The sequence below is a fragment of the Buceros rhinoceros genome, unplaced genomic scaffold, assembly GCF_000710305.1.
Source record: "Buceros rhinoceros silvestris isolate BGI_N320 unplaced genomic scaffold, ASM71030v1 scaffold17425, whole genome shotgun sequence".
Lineage (NCBI taxonomy): Eukaryota > Metazoa > Chordata > Aves > Bucerotiformes > Bucerotidae > Buceros > Buceros rhinoceros.
The window spans coordinates 1-22,348 of NW_010412503.1; the positions used below are offsets into that span (position 1 = coordinate 1).

The following is a 22,348-nucleotide window of genomic DNA, read 5'->3' on the forward strand; positions in this document are numbered from 1 at the left end:
ACTGCCAGCCTGCCATCGCGTTCCCTGATCCCGGCCGGTGAGAAAAGAAGTCACGGCCCTTACTGTGTTCGCGGTTAATAGAAGAGTCGTTTCAGGCTGTGGAATGCAGAGCTGCTGTGGCGGATTGCTAGAGCAAGGGCAGTAGTATCCTCCATCCCTCTCCCTCAGTGCGTGCCGCAGCCGCTGCCGGAGTCGGGGTGCTGGACTCGGTACCCTCGGGCGGGTTCCTGTGCTGCCATTCTTACGGTCATGTCACTGTGGGTTTGTTAACGAGGGCTTTGTATGCCGGGTGTTCTGCAGAAAAGCGGAGGAATATCTGCGGCTGTCCCAGGTGAAATGCACGGGATTCATGGCTCAGATGACAGCGACAAGCAGCGCTGTGATGTGCCTGGACCTAGCAGCTAGTTTCATGAAACAACCAGTTGACAAAGTAAGATACAGTATGTGACTTGGCTGGCTGGTGCATTCTCCATCACTCCATAAAATCTCTGTTCTCTGTACTGTGCGTCAGGAGAAGGAAAAGGATAGTAATAACTGCTATTACCCTAGACCCGCTGTGCTGCTAAGCACTGAGTTAGAGCTTTCACTACCCGGAGTTTGAAACAGGGCCAGTTGAGATCAGTGTACTAGACACTTCACAAATTGAGCTTGCTTTGTTACAATTTCAGCTCTTTTAGTAACAAATAAACTAAGGATGTTAAATTTAACAGCCGTCCCTTTTGCTGCGGGAGGAAGCAGTGGCTCCAAGGATTCCCTCTCTATACTGGTATACTGCACTAAAAGATGTGTCATTCCTAGGTGGTTAATCTTTCTGTGTGTATTCACTGCACAATTGTGTTTAATTTTATTTCGTGGTGGTGTGTCGTTTCTCCCTAATCTATTCTGTCTGCCTGAATAAGATGGCAGGAAGAAATCGTGCTAATTGTTGGGGTTTGTCTTTGTCTTCTTGAAAGAGCTATTTTGTTAAACTCTCCGGTTTGAATAAGACGACCTACCAGAGCTCCATGAAGTCTTTGGAGTGTTTGCTAGAGGTGAACCCCAGACTGGGAATGCGAGACTTGGCCGTGCAATTCGGCTGCACAGAGGCAGTGAGCACCGCTTCAAAAATCCTGCAGAGGTGAGGAAGCTTTCATGAGCACACTGGTAACCACTAGTAAGATTCTTTGTTCGTTAGATGCGTAAAGAGCTTGATGGTGTGAAGGGCCAGGAATCTCCTGCTGACTGGAGTGGGAGGTGAGTTCTTAGCACTGACTCTCCAGCCATTTATCTAGGCCACCTTTGTTAGAAAGACTTAAGACTGTGAATCTCAGTAAGTCATTGTCTGAGTCCCAGTTCTTCGTCTGGAAATAGTATAAAAATTAGTCCCTGTTTTTGTCCATAGCTTCATGCTCTCTTCCGTGTAACTGTTGATCATGTCACAGTTCAGAAGGAATGCTCAGCAGAAATAAATCCTTTTCTTCTGGAGAAGCAGAGCTCTTCCAGTGCACGGTACTCTACCTGTAAAAACACTAGGTAGAACACTTCAATGGAGATCCAGCAGATTTCACTAAAATTTTGCACATCCACTTTAATAAGGGCACTCCCTGAGGAGTTCTGTTCTGGAGTGCTGTCGCCCTCACAGCACGTTTAAATGCTGTTGCGGATTTGGAACATTGGGAGTTATAGGTCAGTGAACAAAGGCTGTGTATGCTGCTTGTTGCTTAATACAAACTAAAAGAAGTAGCTTAGGGACAGGTGGACAATAAAAAATTAAATTCTTTTGTGCTGCACATTCACCATGTAATTTTGTCTAAGCCTTCATCTGTGTAACATACGTATTAGAGGAATCAAAGGAACTGTAATTCTGCCCGCTATTGTAGGATTCATTTATGCATCTCATTGTAACTTTTACGTGTAATGTCGAGATATGTGTTGCACAGATGGGGAGCACAAGAAATAAATTTTACTGACACGCCTTGATCCAGATCTCTAATTTAAAATGTCTTCAGAGAGATGAGGTGATCCTGGTTCCCTTCTTTTCCCGCGTCTATTTTCCTCCTCTGAGCAGTAGCAGCTGTTTCTGCTTGACTGGGTTGCAAAGGAGCAAGTGATCCAACAGGAGAGCTGTCAGCTGCCGAGTGCCGAGCGACAGGTTCATTCAACAGCTTCATCTGAGGCAGATGCACTACGCAGTTCTCTCTCTTGTTGTTCTTAGGTATGAATCCAGCCTCTCCGAAGCACAGCAAACGGACCTTGATTTCTCAAAACCGCTGTTTATAACAGCCGCACTATTCACTGCGTGCAGGTGAGTACAGCTTGAGGAATCTTCCACGTGCCTAAATGCCTGTGAGACACCAGACAGACATTTCAGTGTGTATATGTATATCCACTTATATAAGTGGATGCTGTGGGTAATTCCATTGGGACACACCCATGGCAGTGGCTGAGGAGCTTCTGTTAGTGTTTGGCACTTCACCCTCCTTCCTCTCAGCCTAACCATCGTAACATAATTCCTTAGTAACATTTGCAGATTTAGTGGGAATTTTTCCCCCTTGTCAGGGTAAATTTGAGCTAGGTACAAAGCAAAAAGCGGCTTTTGTTTACTTCTGAGCACCAAGACGCAGATGGGAGATGGATCCAATAGCTGTAGGCCTACATCAGCGTGGAAATAAGTGTCAGGAGCACTTGGTCCAGCCAACCCTTTCTAAGAATTTGCTTGCTTACAAGTATCTTCCCTCTCAATATAATGCCTTGTAACATGAAGCGATTCAGGTGCTGTGGAGTTGCACAGCTCCCGACAGATGTTTTCTTGACACAGGGGTCCTGTTCAGCTTTTTACAGTAACGGGATTTTGTCCTGATTCCCTCAAAATCTGAAAAGTGCCTTTTCCTAATAGAATAATTTTCCTCATAGAATTTCCTCGTGTAACTTGAACTAACCCTGGGTCTCAATTTCTCAGATGTAATGACTGAGCAGCGTAGGGAGTCTAATTTTTAAGAAAATTTGTTTCTGAGACAAAGATTAGCTGGGACAAAAACTCAGGCCTACCTTCCTCATTCACTCAGGCGGTGTTGGTATAGTAAACATCACCTCACCTGGGTGACAGTTGCTGGAGTATTGCATTGTACAGAGATAACAACTTTCTTTTGTAGGCGTTTGAAGCTAAAAGTGGACAAAACTAAAATGTTGGCTACATCCGGGGTGAAAAAAGCAATATTTGACCGGCTGTGCAATCATCTAGAGAAGATGAGCCAGCAACTCAGCAGTAAGTTTTTTAGCTTTATCCCTGCGAGACAGGACACCCATCGCCTGGTCTCATCCTTTTCCACTAGTGATTTCACTCTCATCACTTTCAGCCGTTCCAACACGTTTCCTGCAGCCCAGTTCCCCATCACACTAATTGCTTCTGGGGAAGCTGCAACAGCTTAGCATGTGGCAAGGCCAAAAATAAGTATTTTCCTGTCTTCCCAAACACTTACTGCTCCTTACATTCTCTGCTGCTGCAATTTATTCCCTGCCTCTCCCATACTACCTGACCTATCTCGGATTCCTCCTTCTTGCTTGCTCTCTGCATCCTGTTAATATGGCAGCATGACACACAAATAGAAACATCTTGCTATCTCTGTGGCTTTGACTGACTCATTTCTGTGTTTTCCTTTCCCCCACCGCAGGATTAACAAGCCTAAGCCTTGCTTTTCTGATAGTAATTCAGCTATTACCTGACACCATCCTTCTGCCTACAGTGGGCAGACATGAGGAGTCTTTCCTGCCCATTGTTGAGCCTGCAGCTCTCTCCACTCATTTTCATGCAGGAGGAAGATTGAAATACGTCATCCTGTCCTTCTATCTCTGCTCCTTCCTACTTAGCTCCGTTTTCCTTTTCCAGGCTTTCATTCTTACTGTTCACTGACAGACCCCTACTTCACCCTGTCTTCATGTTTCCTATCATGTCTTCTGGAACGTGCTGCCCAAATCCAAACCAAAAGCTGCTGCTCTGTCCCTAGGCATGTTCCTGACCACAGTGCAGAGCCCTATAAAAATCCCAAACCTTACCCCACCACTAAAGCAGCTAAAGGCAGCTGGGAGTTTCTGTATGGGTTCAGGGCCGAGCATGCATCCATATAAATGGACAGCCCCCTGCATGCTGGGGGCATCTCTAAGAAGGGTAGAGTGGTTTTGGGGTATGAACAGGGTGGGTGCAAATGCAGCAGCAGTGTTAAAGCAGCCAACCAGTCTCTGCAACCCTTGAAGTGCGCTGGCACCTTTGCATGCCTTGGGCATTGGTCTGAACCGGGTACCTGCTGTGACTGGGAAACAATACTTTTGGAAGCAGGTATTGTTGTAAAAAAATTGCATGTAGAATAACACCCCTGAGGCCCCAAACATCATTCCAAAGTAAAGCAACTTACTTATTTTCTTAGAAGACGATGTTCCTCTGGCTGCAGAGACAGCTGAAAGCTTGAACACCAACCTGGAGCAGTCTGAGAAGGAAGACGGTAAGTTGTGTTTAGCTGTGAACTAAAATCAGCTCACTGGAGCAATCCTGAGCTTTATTGCTGCTTAATGATATTTTATCGTAGAATCATAAAGTATCTCAAGTTGGAAGGGACGCAGAAGGATCACTGCTCCTTACAAGACTAGCTAAAACTAAACCAGCATTGTCCAGATGCTCCTTGAACTCTGACAGGCTTGACATTGTGACCACTTCCCTGGGAAGCCCGTTCCAGTAACTGACCACCCTCTCAGTGAAGAACCTTTTCCTAACACCCCCTCTGAACCTCCCCTGAAGCAGCTTCCTTCTACTTCCACACGTCCCGCATTTCCATTGTGTAATATGCCGTAATATTCAGTTCACAGCAGCCCTTACTCCGTTCTGCAAACCCCTGGCTAAAGGCAGGACAAAGAGAACCTAGCAGGACAGTGGTGTTCATGCAGAGCAGTCCTAGCAGGACTGAGGACAACTCTCCCCTTCACACACAGAGGTGAAGAGGTGACTGCCCTGGCAGAGGGGAGCAGCAAACCACAGGATCAGAGAGGAGTGACAGATCCTGTGCTTCTGTCTGTACATTTGCCCACTGCTGTCATTATTGCCAGCAACATGCTGCCCACAACAGCCTGTCATGGGCTTTGTCCTTCTCTCATAGGATCTGAAGATGATGAGGAGATGCCACGTAAACGGCCAAAGACTGAAACAAAGCAAGACTATGAAGAATGGAAAAAGAAAATCCTGGAAAACGCTGCTAAGGCACAAGCGACAAGTAGGAAAACTGTCTCTGCAGTGCCACCTAGTAATACCACTGCTGCTTGCTCGTCATTTTAACTCTCCCTCTGCTCTGGTAGCATGAGCGATGGCTGCCTGGAGCCAGGTAATTTTATTTATGAGCTGGTTTTTAAGTATTTAAGAGTGGGTTTTTTAGTAGATGACATGACAATTAAGGCGACTTTACAAAAAGCCTGTCTGGCTACCTGCCAGCCTGGTACCTGAGCAGCTATGGCATTAGGAAGAGAAGAGCTTAACATCTCTTGCTGCAAGAAGCGGTAACATCATAATGCCGTGTTAAGTGTAAACAGCTTTGAAGTTACGTGTCCTTGTACCCCGGCTGGGGGCACAAGGTAGTCAGTGAAAAAAGAGGGAGAGGACTAACGGTGCCTTGTCAAACTGCAAGACCAGCAGAGGGAGCAGACTCAGTATTTTATTTTTACTGTTGAAGAAATATTTAGTCACTGAATTTGACTTATTTTTATGACCTGTATGGGACTGAAGTCTCTTGTGCTTGTAAGGCATCCCAAATATTCCAAGAAACAATAAAAATAGTGGACAAAAAAAGCTTTGGATTATGACATTGGGTTCAAACCCTTAGAGTACAAAATAAAAGACGTACAGGAGATGTCTGTGGTTTAAGGAGGAAGATAGCCAGGGGACAAGGACCTTGCCTGGGTAAATACGGGCTTTTTGCACTTCACAGTCAGAAACTTAGGAGGAGAGAAGGCCCTGCTTTGTAGTTCTTAGAGGCAGCTTCTGCAGTCCTGCACTGCCATCCCAGCTACTCAAACAGCAGCTTGTCTTAACTACTTTCTGAAGGAAAACCACAACTTGGGCAGTACATGGCTGGTCTAACTGTAATAAACCCAGTCCAAGTCCTCTGCCCACTTCTCTTGCATGTTTTCTGCCTGGGGTGTGCACTTTCATAAACCTTAGTTTCAAAACAGCCCAGAAAACCTCGTGTTTCCACACGAAGCCAGATAAATTATGTCATGCTGGAGCATTCCGATTTGAAACACTGCTCTTAACGGTATTTTCATGGCTTGCCAAATGCCTCACTGCTGTGCATAGTCCCTGCGTACCTGGTGACTGACCGCACCGGGATTATGATAGTTGATCTCATTAACTTCCTGAGACATCAGTGTGTGGGGCCAGTTCTTTCAGTCATACTTACAGTGCCACTGACTCACAGGTCACCTCTGGCTTGTCCTTTTAGCTTTCTGTAGACCCAAAGCAAACTGCACAGGCCGTGGTGACACGTGCCGTAAGGCCGCAGAGGAGGGTTTCACTGAGCTGCAGAACCGCGTGATGGCTACTGACTCTAAAGGCATTTCTTTCTGTGGGCAATCTGCCGGCCCGATGCACCTTCTCTTCTTGGGAGAATACGGGGAGGAGCCATGTACAAGACAGCAGAGAGCATCTCATGTTCCGTTTTAATGACATTTATTAGTATTAATTCAGAAATATACAGACCAATTAATATAATGACATTTAGCATGCAAAACCACTGTGGAAGGAAAACATGAACAAAAATAGGCCTTCATAGAAGGTTATACATTGTTAATAATATTTCCCTTGATTTCAAGATTATTTCTGTTGATTTTAATAATTCTTCTCTGTCTCAATTCTGGAAATGCTGGAGAAGTCCACAATTCAGGACTGTACAAAGTAAGAAGCACTAGAGAGGAAAAGATGACTAGACTAGAGTAAGCCTGTCTTACAAACCTCTTCATTAGCAACCAACACTTCTGCTAATACAAGGGACACGATGAAGCTGATCGGAGGTAGAGGGAGCTTTACAGTGGTTGATGCCTTTGCTGGAAAGCTAGTTTTAGTGGTGCTAGTTTTTCTAAAGAGCCCACCCAAACTCACACTAAGTTTTCCAGAATCTAGAACGTGAATAAAGGAAACCACAGGTTTAATAAATAATGTTAGACTTTTAGCTGAGATATCGGAAGTGGCTCCAACTCTTCATACATCAGGAAAAAGTTTTAAAATCCAGAATTAATTAGTATAGTGAAGAAAGCCTTTAATGTTCAAGAGCAAAGTGGGAGAAAAAAGGGCTTCAGCCTCCTAACCAGGCTAAATGCAGAGTCTGGCAGCACACCAGTCCCCTGCCACTGAACAGCAGTTACACCTATTTTGCGTATCGCACCGTATCAGCTTCTCAGACTTCATTACAATTGTTGGAGGAAAAAATCCTCAGACTAAAGCTTACAAAACTCAGGGCTGCAATCACAGCCAGTAAGATTCATTTAAAAGTTTTAAATACCTATAAAACAATGCCTGGAAAGCTCTTTTCTGGACAACATGAGATCTTTTTGTATAGACCCAACGTCATTAGGTAATTTTTATTTGTTGCAGTTTCACCTATCTCCTTCCAAAAGTTCTATCAATTCACCTCAATTCACCTCGCCATAAGAGCAGCAATGAATCGACTGACTTAGGTTGCTTCGCACCAGGATTCCTCCTATTTCTTAACTATGCAGTGACTATTTTTTAAAGGAGAGCAGAATTAAAAAAAACCCAACAAACCAAAACCATTCAACTCAGTTCATCATCATCATGTTTGGATGAAAAAAAAATGTTAAAAAAAATCTGCGGAAGAAAAGGATATGTGATATCTTTGTTCTAACTAACACCCAAGAGAAAAATTGTGCCACTGTTGTGGCAGTGCTCTAAAATCGATGACATACATCAGTCAGTCATGAAGGAAAGTTGTTAAGAGATCCCCTGCTTGGTGTGAGAAACCAGAGAACTGACAAGGTGTTGTCACACCAACAATACTCTGCAGAATCAAAGCCTTCAGCAAAACGTCAGCCCCAGTAACAGCCGTGTTTTTCCATCACTATGTACAACTAAAAACTGGTAAAAACAAACAAGGTAGCTTATGCTTTTAGAAATTATTCCAGTGCCTCTTCCTTGAGGCACTTCTGGAACCGTAGTGCTAACACACAATAAATGAGGAGGACAGACTCAAAACCTCATGTTATAAAACGGAAGGGTAGATGTTATGGAAGATACTGAGTCCTTAGCGTGTGGCTTCATGTCCATCCCCGAGGAGCAGCAGATGCTTCACACAAGCTTACGCAGGCTTGACAGACATGCTCTGAAATCTCTTCAGCCTGTTCGCAGCAGCCACCACATAAAAATGTTTCTGTGAAAGAAAACAGAACAGTCCAAGCATGAGTGCAGCTGTGGCAAAGGGCCTCTTCTGCGGCGGACGTGGATTTTCCTTCCTGGTAAGCCCATTTCCCTGGAGTGACCCCTACCTGGTGTGGACTGCAGCGCAGAACAGCTCCGTACTGGGGAACCACTGACCGCTGCAGAACAGGCTGCTGCTGCTGCTGGGAACGTCCGCAGCATTGTTACGAGCGGTACAGTGGTACCTCTTTAGATCATGTATTTTTTCAAAAGGCAAGGGCAGAAGTCTGCAACCAAACATATGGAATGCAGGAGTGGGAAAAGTGTAAGCCGTTGGTTTAACTCCTTGGCAAGGAATTACAGCTCTCCAGTGACCAAAGAAAAGAAAATGGTCCTCAGCAAATTCTCCTCACATTTCCACAGGCTTCTTTGTAACAAAATCACAGTGTGTATCTTCCAGGATTGATTATCTATAACCCAATAGAGACTCCAATAGAAATTCTTATCACTGCTTCATATAAAATTTAGTTCTGAAGGAGCATGGAGTTATCAGCAAGGTCCTGAAGAGTTCTCTTAGGGTTTAAGCCTAATTTTTCTCTTTTCCCCCAGTTCTCTCTGCAGTAGGAGCCACAAAACCGCCTTATGTTGTATTCCTACTCCATAGTGGCAACGGAACACAGAGGAAAAATATCTCTCGAATATGAAGAGAAACAACATTTAATATAAGCTAAGTAGCATCTGAATCTCTGAACTTGTAAAGAAAAAAATTTAAAGCTCCTAAACATCAATCAGGAATAAAAATTGAAACCAAAGTTGCTAAAAATAGAAGCTATATCATTCTGCAGAAGGAAAAAAAAAAACCGAAACACCTGAAATTACAACTGAGCACAGACTTCCCAAACTCCTATTTACAAGAAAAAAGAGCCTGTGGGCAAAGATGAGCCAACATGCCAAAAAAGGAGGGAGTGGCTCTGCCTGCGTTAAGCTGATCTTCCCTCAGGTTTGCCAGACTTTGTCTATTTACCTTCCATTTTCTGTGAGCCAAGTAACTCTGCAGCAACAACTGGGACTTCAGCCGAAGCTTGAACTTCTTGGCTTTGGCAGGTAGATTGTTTAACCACTCGTGCTTCAGACACTGCGTTGCACTCATCCGGCAGCTGCGGGAGAGGAGACCTGCCATGTAAATCCAGCTACCCCCACTGCCATTTTCTCGGTGCCCTCCGCTCCTCCATGTTAGTGATAAAGATACTGTCCTAAGCGCACCAACGCGAGTGGAGACGCCTCCTGAGATGCTGTTCGTGCCAGTGCACGTGACCCCAATGACATCCTGCACTCTCCAGTGTAAGGGGCGAGTGGTGTGAAAAGCTGCTGGGGGGTCTGCAGTGCATTGGCTGAACTGTGGTTAAATACAGTATTTTGCCTTTTTAGGGTTTAGTTTGGGGTGGGATTTTTTTTGTCATTGAAGGAGGAGCTGTACAGGTTCATCAGCTTATGTATCATTTTGTTAGGTGAATGCAGAACTTTGCTAAGAGAATCAGTGCATACAGAAAAACAGTGTTTGTGCTGGTGCAGGCTTGTTCCGTGCCTCGTGTTGAAAAAGCACAGTTGTCTATTCACCCTAAACTTGGATCAAGACAAACATACATTATACACTGACATTTAACAATGGGCCCAAATGTGAAGTCCTACCCAAAAAGCTTTGGCCAATATCTTGTAATAGAGGAAATCCTGGGGTAGAGGTGTTCAGCGCATTTTTTCAGAACAAAAGCCTGTGCCTAACTCCAGAGCTTTGTCTGAGCTGTCACTGAGATGATGGAAAGACGGCTCCTGGCTGCTGATGTCAGTAGTCAGGGAGGTTGGTACAGATCTTGCACAAGGCCAGACCTGCTGTCCCTGCATGGCAAAGGTGCCTCGTCGTAGGAGGAGGAAGGCTGTCCGTGTACCTTGAGAACAACTGGGCCAAATAACCATCGCTCTCTGCATTTCACTGACAACACTCTTCGTGCAGAGTCCTTTCACTGACCACAGCTTCTAACCAGACTTCACACACCGTCCCTCTAGAGTCCCTGTTCCCACTGCACAGTGAAATGGAAGACTCCAAAGCAGAGTTCACAGTCTCATCAATCACAAATCATCGTGGCAGTCTAAGAAAACACCCTTTGTTGTCTCCTGCGGGCACGTTAAAGTTCAGTTATTATTGCTTTTTATATGACTTACTGTTCAAAATGTAATTAGTACTAGAAGTGATTTGTCTAATTTAGGTAATGATCTGGAGGTTGTTAATATTCTAAGCACTCCTTTGAATTCCCCTCAAACCCAGAGTCTGGTTTACTGTACGCATCATTTCCCATTTTGATTAGTTTTGTATCACTGCTCCACAAGAGAAAAATTTCTCTACTCATTTACCCAACCCCATAGCCACAGTCTGACACCAACATCGTCCCCGTTCTCCTGTTGTTTCATATGTGCAATCACTTTTTATTGCAGTGGAGCCGAGACTGAGAAGCCACATGCCACGTTACGTCCCAAGTGCTCGTTAATATCTACCAAATGCACGTAGGGCACTTCTGAGAGAACAATGCGTGTTTTCAGGGCTGCAGCTCCCGTTGATCCTCCACGGCATTCTAGGGGCATTTTTGCCGTTGGGAGAATCCAAAGTAACAATAGAAATAGCTTTTGCTCAGAGAAGGGATACTAAAGGCAGCTTCCCCCAGAGCACATGCTTCCAGATTTCCTCTGTTCTGCCCGTACTGATGCTACTCAGAAAAGCATCTTTCTTCAGTCAAGGTACACAGACATTTTCCTTTTCAACAGGGTCTTTTGAATCACCGAGGAACTGCTCAGCAAGCACGGATACACTGTACAAAAATGTCACACAGTGAGTCCTCATTGTTGGCTGCAATCCAAACGGTTGACTAGGAGAAATTTAACATCATTAGGTGCTACTGCCCGCACGACCACACAAAGAAGTACCTTTTCTCCTTCACGAGTAGTCTGGAAATGAAGTCTTTAGCTTCTTCTGATAGCTGTTCAAATGCTTCTGCATCAAAATCCCAGTTGCAATTGACTACGTAATTCATTGTCTCTGCATCAGTTTCTCCCAGGAATGGGGACAGGCCACTAAGCCTTAAAAACGAATGGCAGGGAGATGAGTCGTTATTCTATGCAAGAAGCACTTTTCCTGCTATGAATCCTCTTTGTAACTGTTGTTAGCTTATGCTGAGGAAACGCTCAGCCAGGGGGGTTCCACTTCTCAGTCCCTGCCAAGATAAGCCAACAGTCTGGAGCAGTGAAGCGTTGTAACGTCAGTGTCGCTCTCTAGCGGTTCACTCAGCTAGGGCAGGGAGCACTGTTAATAGATCCCCCGGGAAATCGACTCAGACGGGATCTACAGATGTCAGTATTTTCCCAGCTAGAAAAGCTAGGGGGACTCAAGAGCTTCCCTCAGTCAAGGCCCATATCCACACTAGGCTCCAACTCCCCAGAGTTCGAACAATAGCATACTTTCTTCAATTAGTCTCTAAGTCCAGATTTATTGCTTCAGTCGTTTATTACTTTTAGTAATTCAGTTGGGTTTTGGCTAACATACAAATTCGAACCAGAAACGTATCCAGTTCACGGAAGGCATCTGGGAAATGCATCTGGGATGCAAAGTCAGCTCATCAGGAGGCAGAGGCTCTGGACAGACAAGCTCCATGGCCGCCATCCAGAGAGAAGTTTTAGCCCTATTTGTGACATGACATTTTTCAGACCCACGGCCTAACATCCAACATTAATTCCTCTGTGCAGATGCACTCGAAGTCTAAGCTACTAAAATGATCAGACTGCAGATTTGAAAATTAATTCAAGTCCTCAAGAATGCAATCAAAATGAACACCCTGACATCCTTTGGGCAACTCTTCTGAGCAAAAGACCAACCTGACCTGTTCTACCTTGCTTTTACCTTGGTGGTAAGGGAGAACACGTACCTATTTATCAAAAGGGATTTTTTTTTTTTTTTTTTTTTTTTTTACAGACTTCATATGCACAGCAAGGTGCCTCTGCATTAAAGGCTGCGGGTTTTAATAGAATGAATTAGGAGGAGCTGCAGCCAGATGGGTTGCTGCGTTCCTGCTCTGCAGACACCCTCTGCTCTCTGCACGCTCTCGCAGAGCCTTTGGTGCCCTCACCACAACCCCTCCCAGGGTTACTCACAACATATACGTGATGACACCAATACTCCACATGTCTGTCGGGAAGGAAACAAAGTCATAGTTCACCACTTCAGGAGCCAAGAACTCTGGAGTTCCAAAATTAACCTTCAGTTTCTCTCGAGGTTTGTACCTTTGCCGGAAAGAGAGAGACATCAGTGCCGAGAGCAGGCTGGCCAACACATCTCACATTTGTAAAAACCAAGGCATGGCGTTTTGGCTTGCAAGCCTGGCAAAGCGGGCACAGCAGACTCCCCAGGACAGCATCAAGGTCTTTACAGAACAAACTGGTGAATTTTGCTGTGACTTCAGGTGAATATACCGTGAGGTATCCCTTTGCCAAAGAACACCAAGGGCAATAAAACCTGCAAAGGCCTTCCCCACAGAGCACTAGCAGCTTTATTCTCTGCCAGGCTCCTCAGGATGCTTTCCAGCAGACGTTGTCCAACAGAAAACAAATAAAGCAGCTTCCATCAAAACAGGTTTGGAGAGCATTGCCTAGCGGGTGTAGCCAGCTGCAGCACAGGGTCAAGGCCCGTAACGGGTATGAGCACAATGTAACTGCTCAAGCGTGACTCCAAAGATGATTTATTAGGGCTTGGTAACAAGTTAAACGGTGATCCCATATCGAGAGAAAATTATTCTGTTCCGTTGCTTAAAAGGAGAAAGTTACAAAACTGAAGCAGTAATAAATGCCACTGATGGCCGCTGGCGTTCTCTCTGTGTACAGACTGAACAAACCACAAAAGCACTGCTTCTACATTTCTGTGTCCTGGAAAACCTTGTCCTCAAAACTGCTTTACTTTGCATCTTTACCCTCCCAGTTTAAAACCACCAAATAAAACCAAGAACCAAACCCCTCAAATGTATCCATTTCTGTTTTCATACAATACTTCGAAGAGATGAAAGTACACTCACAGGTCCAGACCTGCATGATTCTATCAGGTCTTGGCCTAAGAAAAGCCTCAAAGGGCTTAAAAAAAGAAAGAGAGAGATACCGTTGTTCTCGCTGTTACACTAACAGGAGTCATTCCTTTTATTCTAGAGGAATTGACTCAAGCTCTCACAGCTTTCCTTTAACAAACTCATGTGAGCAAGGTCAAATAATCCAGAAAAGTCCATATTTCTCTGAAGGTTTCCTGTTTCACACGGGATGGCTCAAACGCCTTCTTTTTTTTCCATTTTTTAAATTTCCTTCAATCAACTCATCTATGGAAAGATTTTAGCAGATAATTTCCACAACTAGAACCTGCACAACAGAACGCAGCAGTTAAGAAGCCTCTGAGAGCCTCCACGAAGTCCCTAGAGTACAGCTCTACACGGGGAATCATTCTGAGATAATCAGAACAGCAGTGCAGCTATATCCAACAGATACGTTATTTGGAAAAGTAATTAGATAACTGATGCACAGAGCAGCAAACCCACGCCTGCAGCAGCACACCGCTTCGCTCAGTCACGTAGCAGAATTACATTACAGGCACCAAAAGGCAGAAAAAAGTCCCCAAGAGCTACCAAAACCACCTCAGACGTTCATGCATCTGGTTTTGTTTTGTTTTTTAAAATACTAAACTCTCTTACCTCCTTGCGAATCCAAAGTCAATAATTTTAATCTGGTTTCCTGTGTGGTTCACACATAGTATGTTTTCAGGCTACAAAAAAGAGAAGAGGCTATTTTGAGATAAACGTGTGACTTGGAGAGAGAGATCTAGCAAGAGAGTATAAAAATCTCAGAGATTTTAGTGATAATTTTCAGTATAAAGACTTTTCCTTCTTTTTCTGTCGTGGGAGACAGGATTTGACTAGCACACCGAGTTAATGAAAGGTTTGGGTTTGGACCTCCTATAAAGAAGCTTAACTCCTGTTGCTATATAACAATATTTCCATATTTCACCACAGATGACAAATAGATTTTGAACTGGAAAAGCCTCCCCTGTGTAAAACAATAGAGTCAGTCTGATGGTTGAGGCTTACCCACTGGATTTACTCCTTAACTATAAAATAACTCCATAAAAAGCCACAAGAAACACATCAAGTGCATCCTTTTGTTTACCCACAAAGACAAAAATCTGGGTTTTTTTCCCCATGAGACTATTTTTCAGGGTGGGGATGGGGGGGATGGTGGTGTCCAAACTTACTACAGCTGCAGAACTGTCTACAGGCCAACCAGCTCTAACATCGTTTGCATAAGGTACTATATCAACGAGCAGAAAAAAAATTCAGTTTGTATTTCTGTTCAGAAAGGTCAGTTATTAGGGGCCACTCGGAAAACCTTGTCATTTTACTGCAGTTCAGTTCCAGGCGTCACCAGGTGCAAACAACACGAAGATGACTGAACACGGTTACAGGGGGTAGGGGAGGTGGAGGGAAGACTGCAGGCATCTCTAGCCAAAGAGGGTTTGGGGTGTGGTGTTTTCATGGACAGCAAAAGGGCGTTGTTTAATTCCACGCAGACCAAAAAAGCTTCTGATTTAAGGGAGGCAAGAGCACAGAATTCTGTTCACTTCACTGTTCTACGCAAGCTACCGAACAGACACTGAAAAAGAGTAATGACTCTCTAGAGCTCCGTTCCTTGTGGCTGCTGAACGTCATAAAGGAACAGACTTAGTTAATTAAGTCCATAAAATGAGAAATTACTCTTGTAATGAGAGACACGGTGGTGGAACAAACCACAGCATCGCTGAAGAGCGGAGAGCACGAGCACTGACCTTCAGATCTAAATGGAGAATATAATGCTGGTGCAAGTAGTGGACTCCTTCACAGATCTGCCTGGTAAACAGGACCGCATCCAACTCAGTCAGGTGGTAGTTTTCATCTGTGATCCGGTCAAATAATTCACCACCATCAAGACTAAAAATTTGACACAGAAAAGAGTTAAAACCCCTAAAATTCTTCATCAGCTCAATTTATTTCCAAGTTGGAAATAGCAAACCCCCTCCCCCCCAAGCTGGGCCAATTCAGCAAGGGCCATACCAACACGCCCAGTGTAAAGTGCGTCAGTGGCCTCAGTGACTTCGGGACCTATTTTTGACTGAAATTAAGAGCAATCTAAATTCAAAAATTTAAAAGCTGCCGCTAACATTTGAGGGGGATACGTGGCAAAGCCAAACCCTGGTGATCCAGTGGCGACCTGGAGAACCCTCACAGGCCACCAAAGTATCTATGATTTGCTCATCTTACTAGTCCACAGAAAACGAGGTTTTGATCTATAAAGTTTACTAAATGGAACTTCTCAAACTGAAAGCTACAACTGAACTTAATTCTGCACAAAAATTAAGAGGAAGTTACATCAGACATATAGCTCTGACGAGGGTCTGCAAGGTGAAAACTGCAGGTATTAATGTCAATATACACATTTTACATGTCTTATATTTGTATTTGCTATTTTATTCTGTATTCTTTTTTCTTTCATGTCATTAACAACTAGTTCTGTAGCAGAAACTCAGTTTTTAGGTTATTGAACTTCAGGGTTTTGTAAAGCCACATGCCACTACGCAGGAAAGGCCGCAGGCATACAGCGTGAAATCTCCCTTCTGTGATACAGATCAAAATCGTTACTTAGCTTCAAACGGGGAGGCATTTTTATTAATTCTAAGGAGGCAGATCACGCATTTAATTAATCACCTTCCTACCACCTCCATGTCTTTTCTAACTCTACTTAAACCTCCTCAATCCTCTTCTTGTCTGGGTTCCTCACCTCCTCTCTCTCCCTGCCTAACTGAGATTCTTTTTTACCCACCACACTTGTACGTAATTTGGTAGCTAGGGACAACGCTGGGGCCTCTAAGTCCAATGAAAAATGGACCACAGTGAAGTTCTGTTCATTAATGACCTTGTGATTTGGTTCACACTCTTGAAGATTGCTGCCTTTAACCTGAAGAAACCACTTTCAAAACTTTTTTTTCTCTCTCCTTCTGAAAGCGCAATCAGCTCTCAGGCTGGGAAACCACTCAAGCCTTCTTCACACCTCAGAATTTCATCCCCTGTTTCTTTTAGTGACCTGAGAAAACGCAAATATCTGACAATTTAAACTTACTATTCCATGATCAAAGTGATACTATTTTTTGTTTCAAAAGCATCATAAAGCTGGATCAGATTCACGTGATTTAATTGGTTCATGATGTTAATTTCATTTTTTACTTCCTCCTGAAAAAATAACAAATTAACAAAAAATTAGCAAAACACGTGCCTTAAATTCCAGTACATTCAAATACAATTATAGGCAAGACCCAGTGACAAGCCCAGCACAGGTCTCAGGCGGACAGCAGCTTCACCACAGCCATGGGGGATGACATACAGCCAGGTAAGTCCAAGCTGCTCCTCACTAAGACAGATTCTACCTGGTGACGCGGTGCCTCTTGTGGGCCGATGAGGGAAGCAGTGTTAAGGTGGTTGCAGTAAGGCCGGGTTTAGAGCGTGCTCACTTGGGTTCACAGCAACACACTTACCCTCTCTTTTGCTCCTTTCACTTTTATGATTTTGGCTGCCAGGCTGAGACCAGTCGATATTTCCGTGCACTTGTGAACTTGTCCAAAGCGTCCCCTGTTGATACCAAGGAAAAGATGGGAAACTGGCTTAACACAGCTCGCCACAGACACTGTTCGTACAACTATTCTTATCATGGATTAAAAATAGCACAGTACAAAGTGAACAGAATCAGGTGGCCAGCAGCGTGAATCTCCTCTTTCTCCCAGCTTATGAAGGATTAGTTTTATCTTTCCAGCCAGTTGTTCAATGCTTACATTAAAACATTATGCCCCTTCACGTTACTACATCTCTTTGCAGTATGATGACCTGATGATATTCTTTTTCGGTTCTGTAACTGTACCCGCTCGCTGTCCTTCAGTGATGGGTTAGTGGGTATATTAACAAGGATATTTCTGTCCTGATCTCATAACTTTTTAAATGACTACCAGACCAGTAGCCGTAGCCATGCCACAGACTGCATTTCTTGCGCGTTGTAAATTCTTACCCATGTCACCCAGATACATTAATGCCCCTTAGGATGATTTCTAAACACCATCTTCTCTGCTATTGCATCATATCGCTTGTACTCACTAAGCCATATTTGTACCTGGATCAACCTGAAAACCAAATCATCTTGTCAGATAAGCAAGGATACAAGAATACAAAGGTTGAAGCAGCTGCAGACTTCCTATGAATGAAAACTAAACATAAGGTCAAAGTAATTGTAACTTCTCCTTTAGATTTCTTTAACGTGCAGTTCAGCACGGAAAAGAAGATTCTGGAAGCTGCCTGTCCTAATGGGCTTTGCTGACTTCAGATGCTCTGAGTCTGTCTGCCTGAAGGGTACGGGTTTTCCTCATGTCACCAGCTGTAGCCAGGATTATTATAACAATGCAAAACATAAATCGTCAAAGATCACAGTCAGGTGTCTGAAAATGGAGCTGTGGCAGCAACCAGGCACCTAAGGGGCACGCTCCCCACGCCCCCCAAAACCGACAGAAGGTTGATACAAGGAACTATGATAGCCCAAAAGCTCTGAAGGACGAGCCTTCTCACTCTGGCCACAGTGAGCTTGTACCCGCCTCACCCACAGACACCTTGGGACCACCTGAAGATGACAGCTCTCTCTCTCCAGTCACCTGCCTCTCTCCACACCGTAGCTACCAACAGCAGTACAACGTTAGGGACAGCAATACTTACCCCCCCAGCAGCTTGTGACGACACACTGAGTAGCACGCTGTCACCTCTGTTTGCTTGACACTCACTATGCGATGTTCAAAAGGAGCTGGTGGAGAAGGGCTGTCATCTAAAGAGAGAAGCTGGTCACGGAGGTGTTCCTACACACATTACTGCACTCAATCTCACCCCCCTCCCGGTGATTACAACCCGCAGGACAAGCACATCACCTGGTTGTGTCTGCTAAGTGTAATGAGAAGTCTCACCTGCCTTCTCAACCTCCCGTATTCACAGCTCCACAAAACCATAGTCTTGTGCTCCCCCCACCTTCAGCACCGCGGTTCCTGAAGGGATAAAGCCCGGCTCTCAGACAGGCACTGCTGATGCAGCCCTCAGTGCCGTGGGGCTCTAAGGGAGAAACACCAGGGGCCAAACACCTGGACAAGGAGCCTCGACTGAGGCCGACAGGCTGCTAATGCAAACGCTCACACCAGAAATTTAGTCTGAAATGCACTGTCCCCTCTCTCATCTTTTCTCTGCTTTGTGTTCCTCTACCATGCCACCATTTTTTCTTCTGCTGGAATTTAGTCAAGCACTGAAGTATCTGGATAGCATTAAGCGTGCAATTCCTTCGCTATTTTTAGAGTGGAATGCAAGCGAAATAACCATTGCATTTGCAGCTAGCTGTTAAGAAGGGAGGCACTGAAAATATCTAGAATCTCTCTGTTACTTCAGGTGAGGAACTCTGACTGCTAACACCCTTTTACGGATGAGGAATAAAGGCCCGGAACTGAGAACAGCATCCCACCTCCTGAACCTCAGCCCTTTTTTTCTTTCTTCTTTAAAACACAGTAAACCCACTAGACATCTTTAGAAGATCAACATCTTAGTTTATGCATTAACAGAAGACGTCACCTGCAAAAAATAGCTGAAGGTTTGAAAATATTGCACTCGATTTCTTTTAAGCATTGTGTGGCAGCTGGAAGGACCACCACAGACACACAGCACTGATAAATGATGACAGTCATTGGCAAAATCAGGAAGCTGCTTCTAGCAGCAACATTTTTGCAGACAACGTTCAAGTTGAAGCTGCAATCTTATTAACATTACAACTATTATGTTTAATCAGTTTGTGGGAAGCTAAATCAGTTAACCATGATACACTTAGTGTTCAAGTTTTTCTAGGGTAAAGCTTCTATAAACTAACTTTTGGTGTCTTCCACTCAAAGCAATTTTACAGTTAATCTCCAGGTGTCTTGGGCTGCAATTTAACACGTATTCAACTCATGTCCTGCTACTGCTGAGAAAGCCAGATCCCGGTCAGGACATCGACCCATGCGTGTACGTTCTGGGACACACTCAGATTTATGCTGCCAGGCGACGGTATTCTCTGAAACACTGATCAACTGTTCAGGCAGTAACTGAGATCTGCGGCCAGCAGCGCAAAGACCCCAGTGAGACATTCTTCCTGCAGCATTCCGCTGCTCTCCGGATCTCCCGCCCAGAGCTGCTGAAGCATACGTGGGTTGCATACTCTACCTGAAGGAATAAATGCTTCACCTAAAGAGAAATGGACTTTTTCAAAATTACTCGTACTTCTGAGCACACATACACTTCACTCGGTTTTATTTTAAAGGAATTTTTTTCCAAAAAACATACTTTACAAAGAAGATTGCTATTAGCAGAATTCATACAAATTATAATCCATGTGTTATTTATGTGATCAAAGATACCCAAGGTAAAATGTTTCCGAACCACCATCTTGACAGAGGTGACCTGTGCTGAGCGCTGCTCCAGCTATTACTGTATGTGTAACGCACGAGTAGCACAAAATCCTCAATGGAAAAGTTCCCGAGAGTAACTGCAAGCAACTTACCAATGATGGTTTCATCCTGCGTGGGAAGCTCTCTGCTAGTTTCCAGTGACTTCGTCTTCTCTGGTTCCATTCCTGTACACTGACGAGCAGCATTTTCACTTCCCTCTGAAGATGCGGGCTCAGCCTCTCCCCTCTCAGAGTTGGTATCTGTCGGGGATTCTTCCGCTTTTACTGTTTCTTGACAGATTTTCACTTCTACCCCCACATCTTGCGTAGGCTCCTCTGGGGAGGGATTCGGTGAGGTTATGGGCTTGCGTTTTAATACCGACTTCTCTTCAGCGTTTTTTCCTGGTTTGGGCTTGCTCAGTAACAGCTGTTGCTCCCCCTTTTGAGGTGCAAGTTCATTTTGCTTATTGTCCCCTTTCACTACTTGATTTGGCTCAGCGCTGATGATTTTAGGACTCTGTTCAAGTTCTAATTTTTCAGGCAGCTGTTCAATTCTTTCCACTTCTGTTGGTGTCAAGGATGGGGATTTTACTTTGGGACGTTTACCTCTGTGATCATTTAAGTTTCCTTCCTTGGTTATCTCAATCTTTTCTTTCATTTCAGTCATATGTACATTGATGGATATCCTGCAAACAGTTGACATTTTACGCAGATTACTAGCCTTGCTTCTGTAACTTTGTAGAGGAATAAAAATCTCTTAGCTGCTGAAACCACAGCTTCCTACAGTATTAAAGCAATCTAACCATGCCCATAATCTCAGGAAACACTCAACACTAAGGGAAGGGCTACAAAAAGCCGGCTGATGCTTTTCCTGTGTCTTCATCTATGTATAAGCCTGCCTTTTGCCGAGCACAGAATGTCTCACACTGCGAAGTGTGAATTCCACATTTGAAAGCTTAACCATTTTTGTAACTATTACAGCTCGTCTAATAAAATAACACTACCTGGGCACGGAGGGGGTGGTGTTGCCTTCACTAATTACATGCTGATTATCTAAATGGCTGACTGGTCGTACAGCTCCACAAATCCAAAGATTTGCTTCCCTCCCAGTCCTCTCACAGCTGGCTGACTCGCACACTAACACCCGGGTGTGTCTGCTGATGGGATCGCATTCTTCCCACAGCTTGCGGTCATTTTCATAAACTCTCTCACTCCATTGATATTATTTCCTCAGCATTCTAGCTACTGGAAAAGTTTAATAAATTTTTTTTCCTCTAGAGTTGCCTAAAAAGAATACAGGTCAAAACCACTTTTCTACACTCTTAAAATCCAAAGACATTCGTGTGATAATTTTTGAGTCAGCTGTTACTGTTCCAACTGTCATGAACACACAGTCTGATTTCAGTAAGACCAAACTGAAACTTGTGAAGTTGTAGAGTTTATACGACAGCAAGTAAAGACAATTTCTGATGTCGGGGAGAGAAAGTACCTCATTTTCACAAACGTTGTTGCCTCTTTTAGTAGAGAGACCTTATTACAAGGGATGTTTCAAAAAAAGTGTTTCTGCTTTTGCCTAACAAGAGTCAGAAGTGCCTCAGCTCATTTTCAGCACCCTTGCACCCTGCTGTGAACCCAAGCGGCAGCCGAGTGAGCTGTCAGAGCAGCTGAGCGCAGCTCTGAGCAAACACTTCCACTACTATCTAGACAAGCCTGAGCTCGGCAGGACCTTGGGCGCTTCTCCAAGCAGGGGAACACAATGTTCTTTTGACACTTCAGCGTGGGCCTACAGACTTCATTAAAAGTTACACTCATTTCAGCGAGGCATCTACCACCCTCAGGGGACTTCACACGCAAAAGTGTAATAGCTACCCTGTGCAGGAAGGCTGCAGCTTCCCCCGGGGTTTACTTAAGGTTCTGCCTTCCCGTTATCTGTCACCCTCCCTCCCTTCGAAACCAAAGTCTTTAGGGCTTCGACACCCTCCTGCCCAAACTATCCAGCTGCTTCGGGAGCTGCTGCCTTTCCAATTTTACTGCCTGGCACATCACGATCAGCCAGCACTGACATCTAAGGGGTAACAGCAACTCTTCCTGCACTGCTTCACAAACACCTTGAGCCATCCTCAAAGCACGGTGCACGCAGAGCCTCCGAGGCAGCGCTCCAGCAGGCAGCTGGGACAGACCCGCTCCAGCTGTCGGAGCACCCTGCCTACAGTTCGCCAGCCAGAGCCTCAAACCCACAGGGAACTCTGGTTTTAGTGATATTGCAGCAACCAGTTTGGAGGCAACGATGTCTACAGACTGTACACAAAGTTGTTCTCGAACGTTTGAAAAGAAGTCACGGTAGGGGAAGCTTCTGCCTTCTCCCGCACC

General features: G+C 44.5%; 2 protein-coding genes across 2 annotated transcripts in view; one reads left to right on the top strand and one right to left on the bottom strand.

Annotated features, from left to right (window-relative positions):
• Positions 1 to 300: 300 nt before the first annotated feature.
• ORC6 (origin recognition complex, subunit 6) lies at positions 301 to 5,788 on the top strand (the record flags this gene model as incomplete). Its single annotated transcript, XM_010136435.1, has 7 exons — positions 301 to 430; positions 954 to 1,117; positions 2,195 to 2,284; positions 3,132 to 3,244; positions 4,401 to 4,475; positions 5,124 to 5,237; positions 5,730 to 5,788. Coding segments are annotated over 7 exons (745 nt in total), but the record flags the coding sequence as incomplete, so codon positions are not given.
• A 2,539-nt stretch (positions 5,789 to 8,327) lies between these two features.
• MYLK3 (myosin light chain kinase 3) overlaps positions 8,328 to 22,348 on the bottom strand; it is a 20,720-nt gene continuing 6,699 nt past the window's right edge. Inside the window, exons 5-14 of the mRNA XM_010136434.1 lie at positions 20,093 to 20,664; positions 18,241 to 18,346; positions 17,022 to 17,115; positions 16,610 to 16,719; positions 15,282 to 15,423; positions 14,155 to 14,225; positions 12,581 to 12,709; positions 11,360 to 11,512; positions 9,411 to 9,543; positions 8,328 to 8,399 (exon numbers count right to left, since the gene is read on the bottom strand). Coding sequence (XP_010134736.1) covers positions 8,328 to 8,399; positions 9,411 to 9,543; positions 11,360 to 11,512; positions 12,581 to 12,709; positions 14,155 to 14,225; positions 15,282 to 15,423; positions 16,610 to 16,719; positions 17,022 to 17,115; positions 18,241 to 18,346; positions 20,093 to 20,664 — 1,582 coding nt within the window. The remainder of the gene's footprint in view (positions 8,400 to 9,410; positions 9,544 to 11,359; positions 11,513 to 12,580; positions 12,710 to 14,154; positions 14,226 to 15,281; positions 15,424 to 16,609; positions 16,720 to 17,021; positions 17,116 to 18,240; positions 18,347 to 20,092; positions 20,665 to 22,348) is intronic.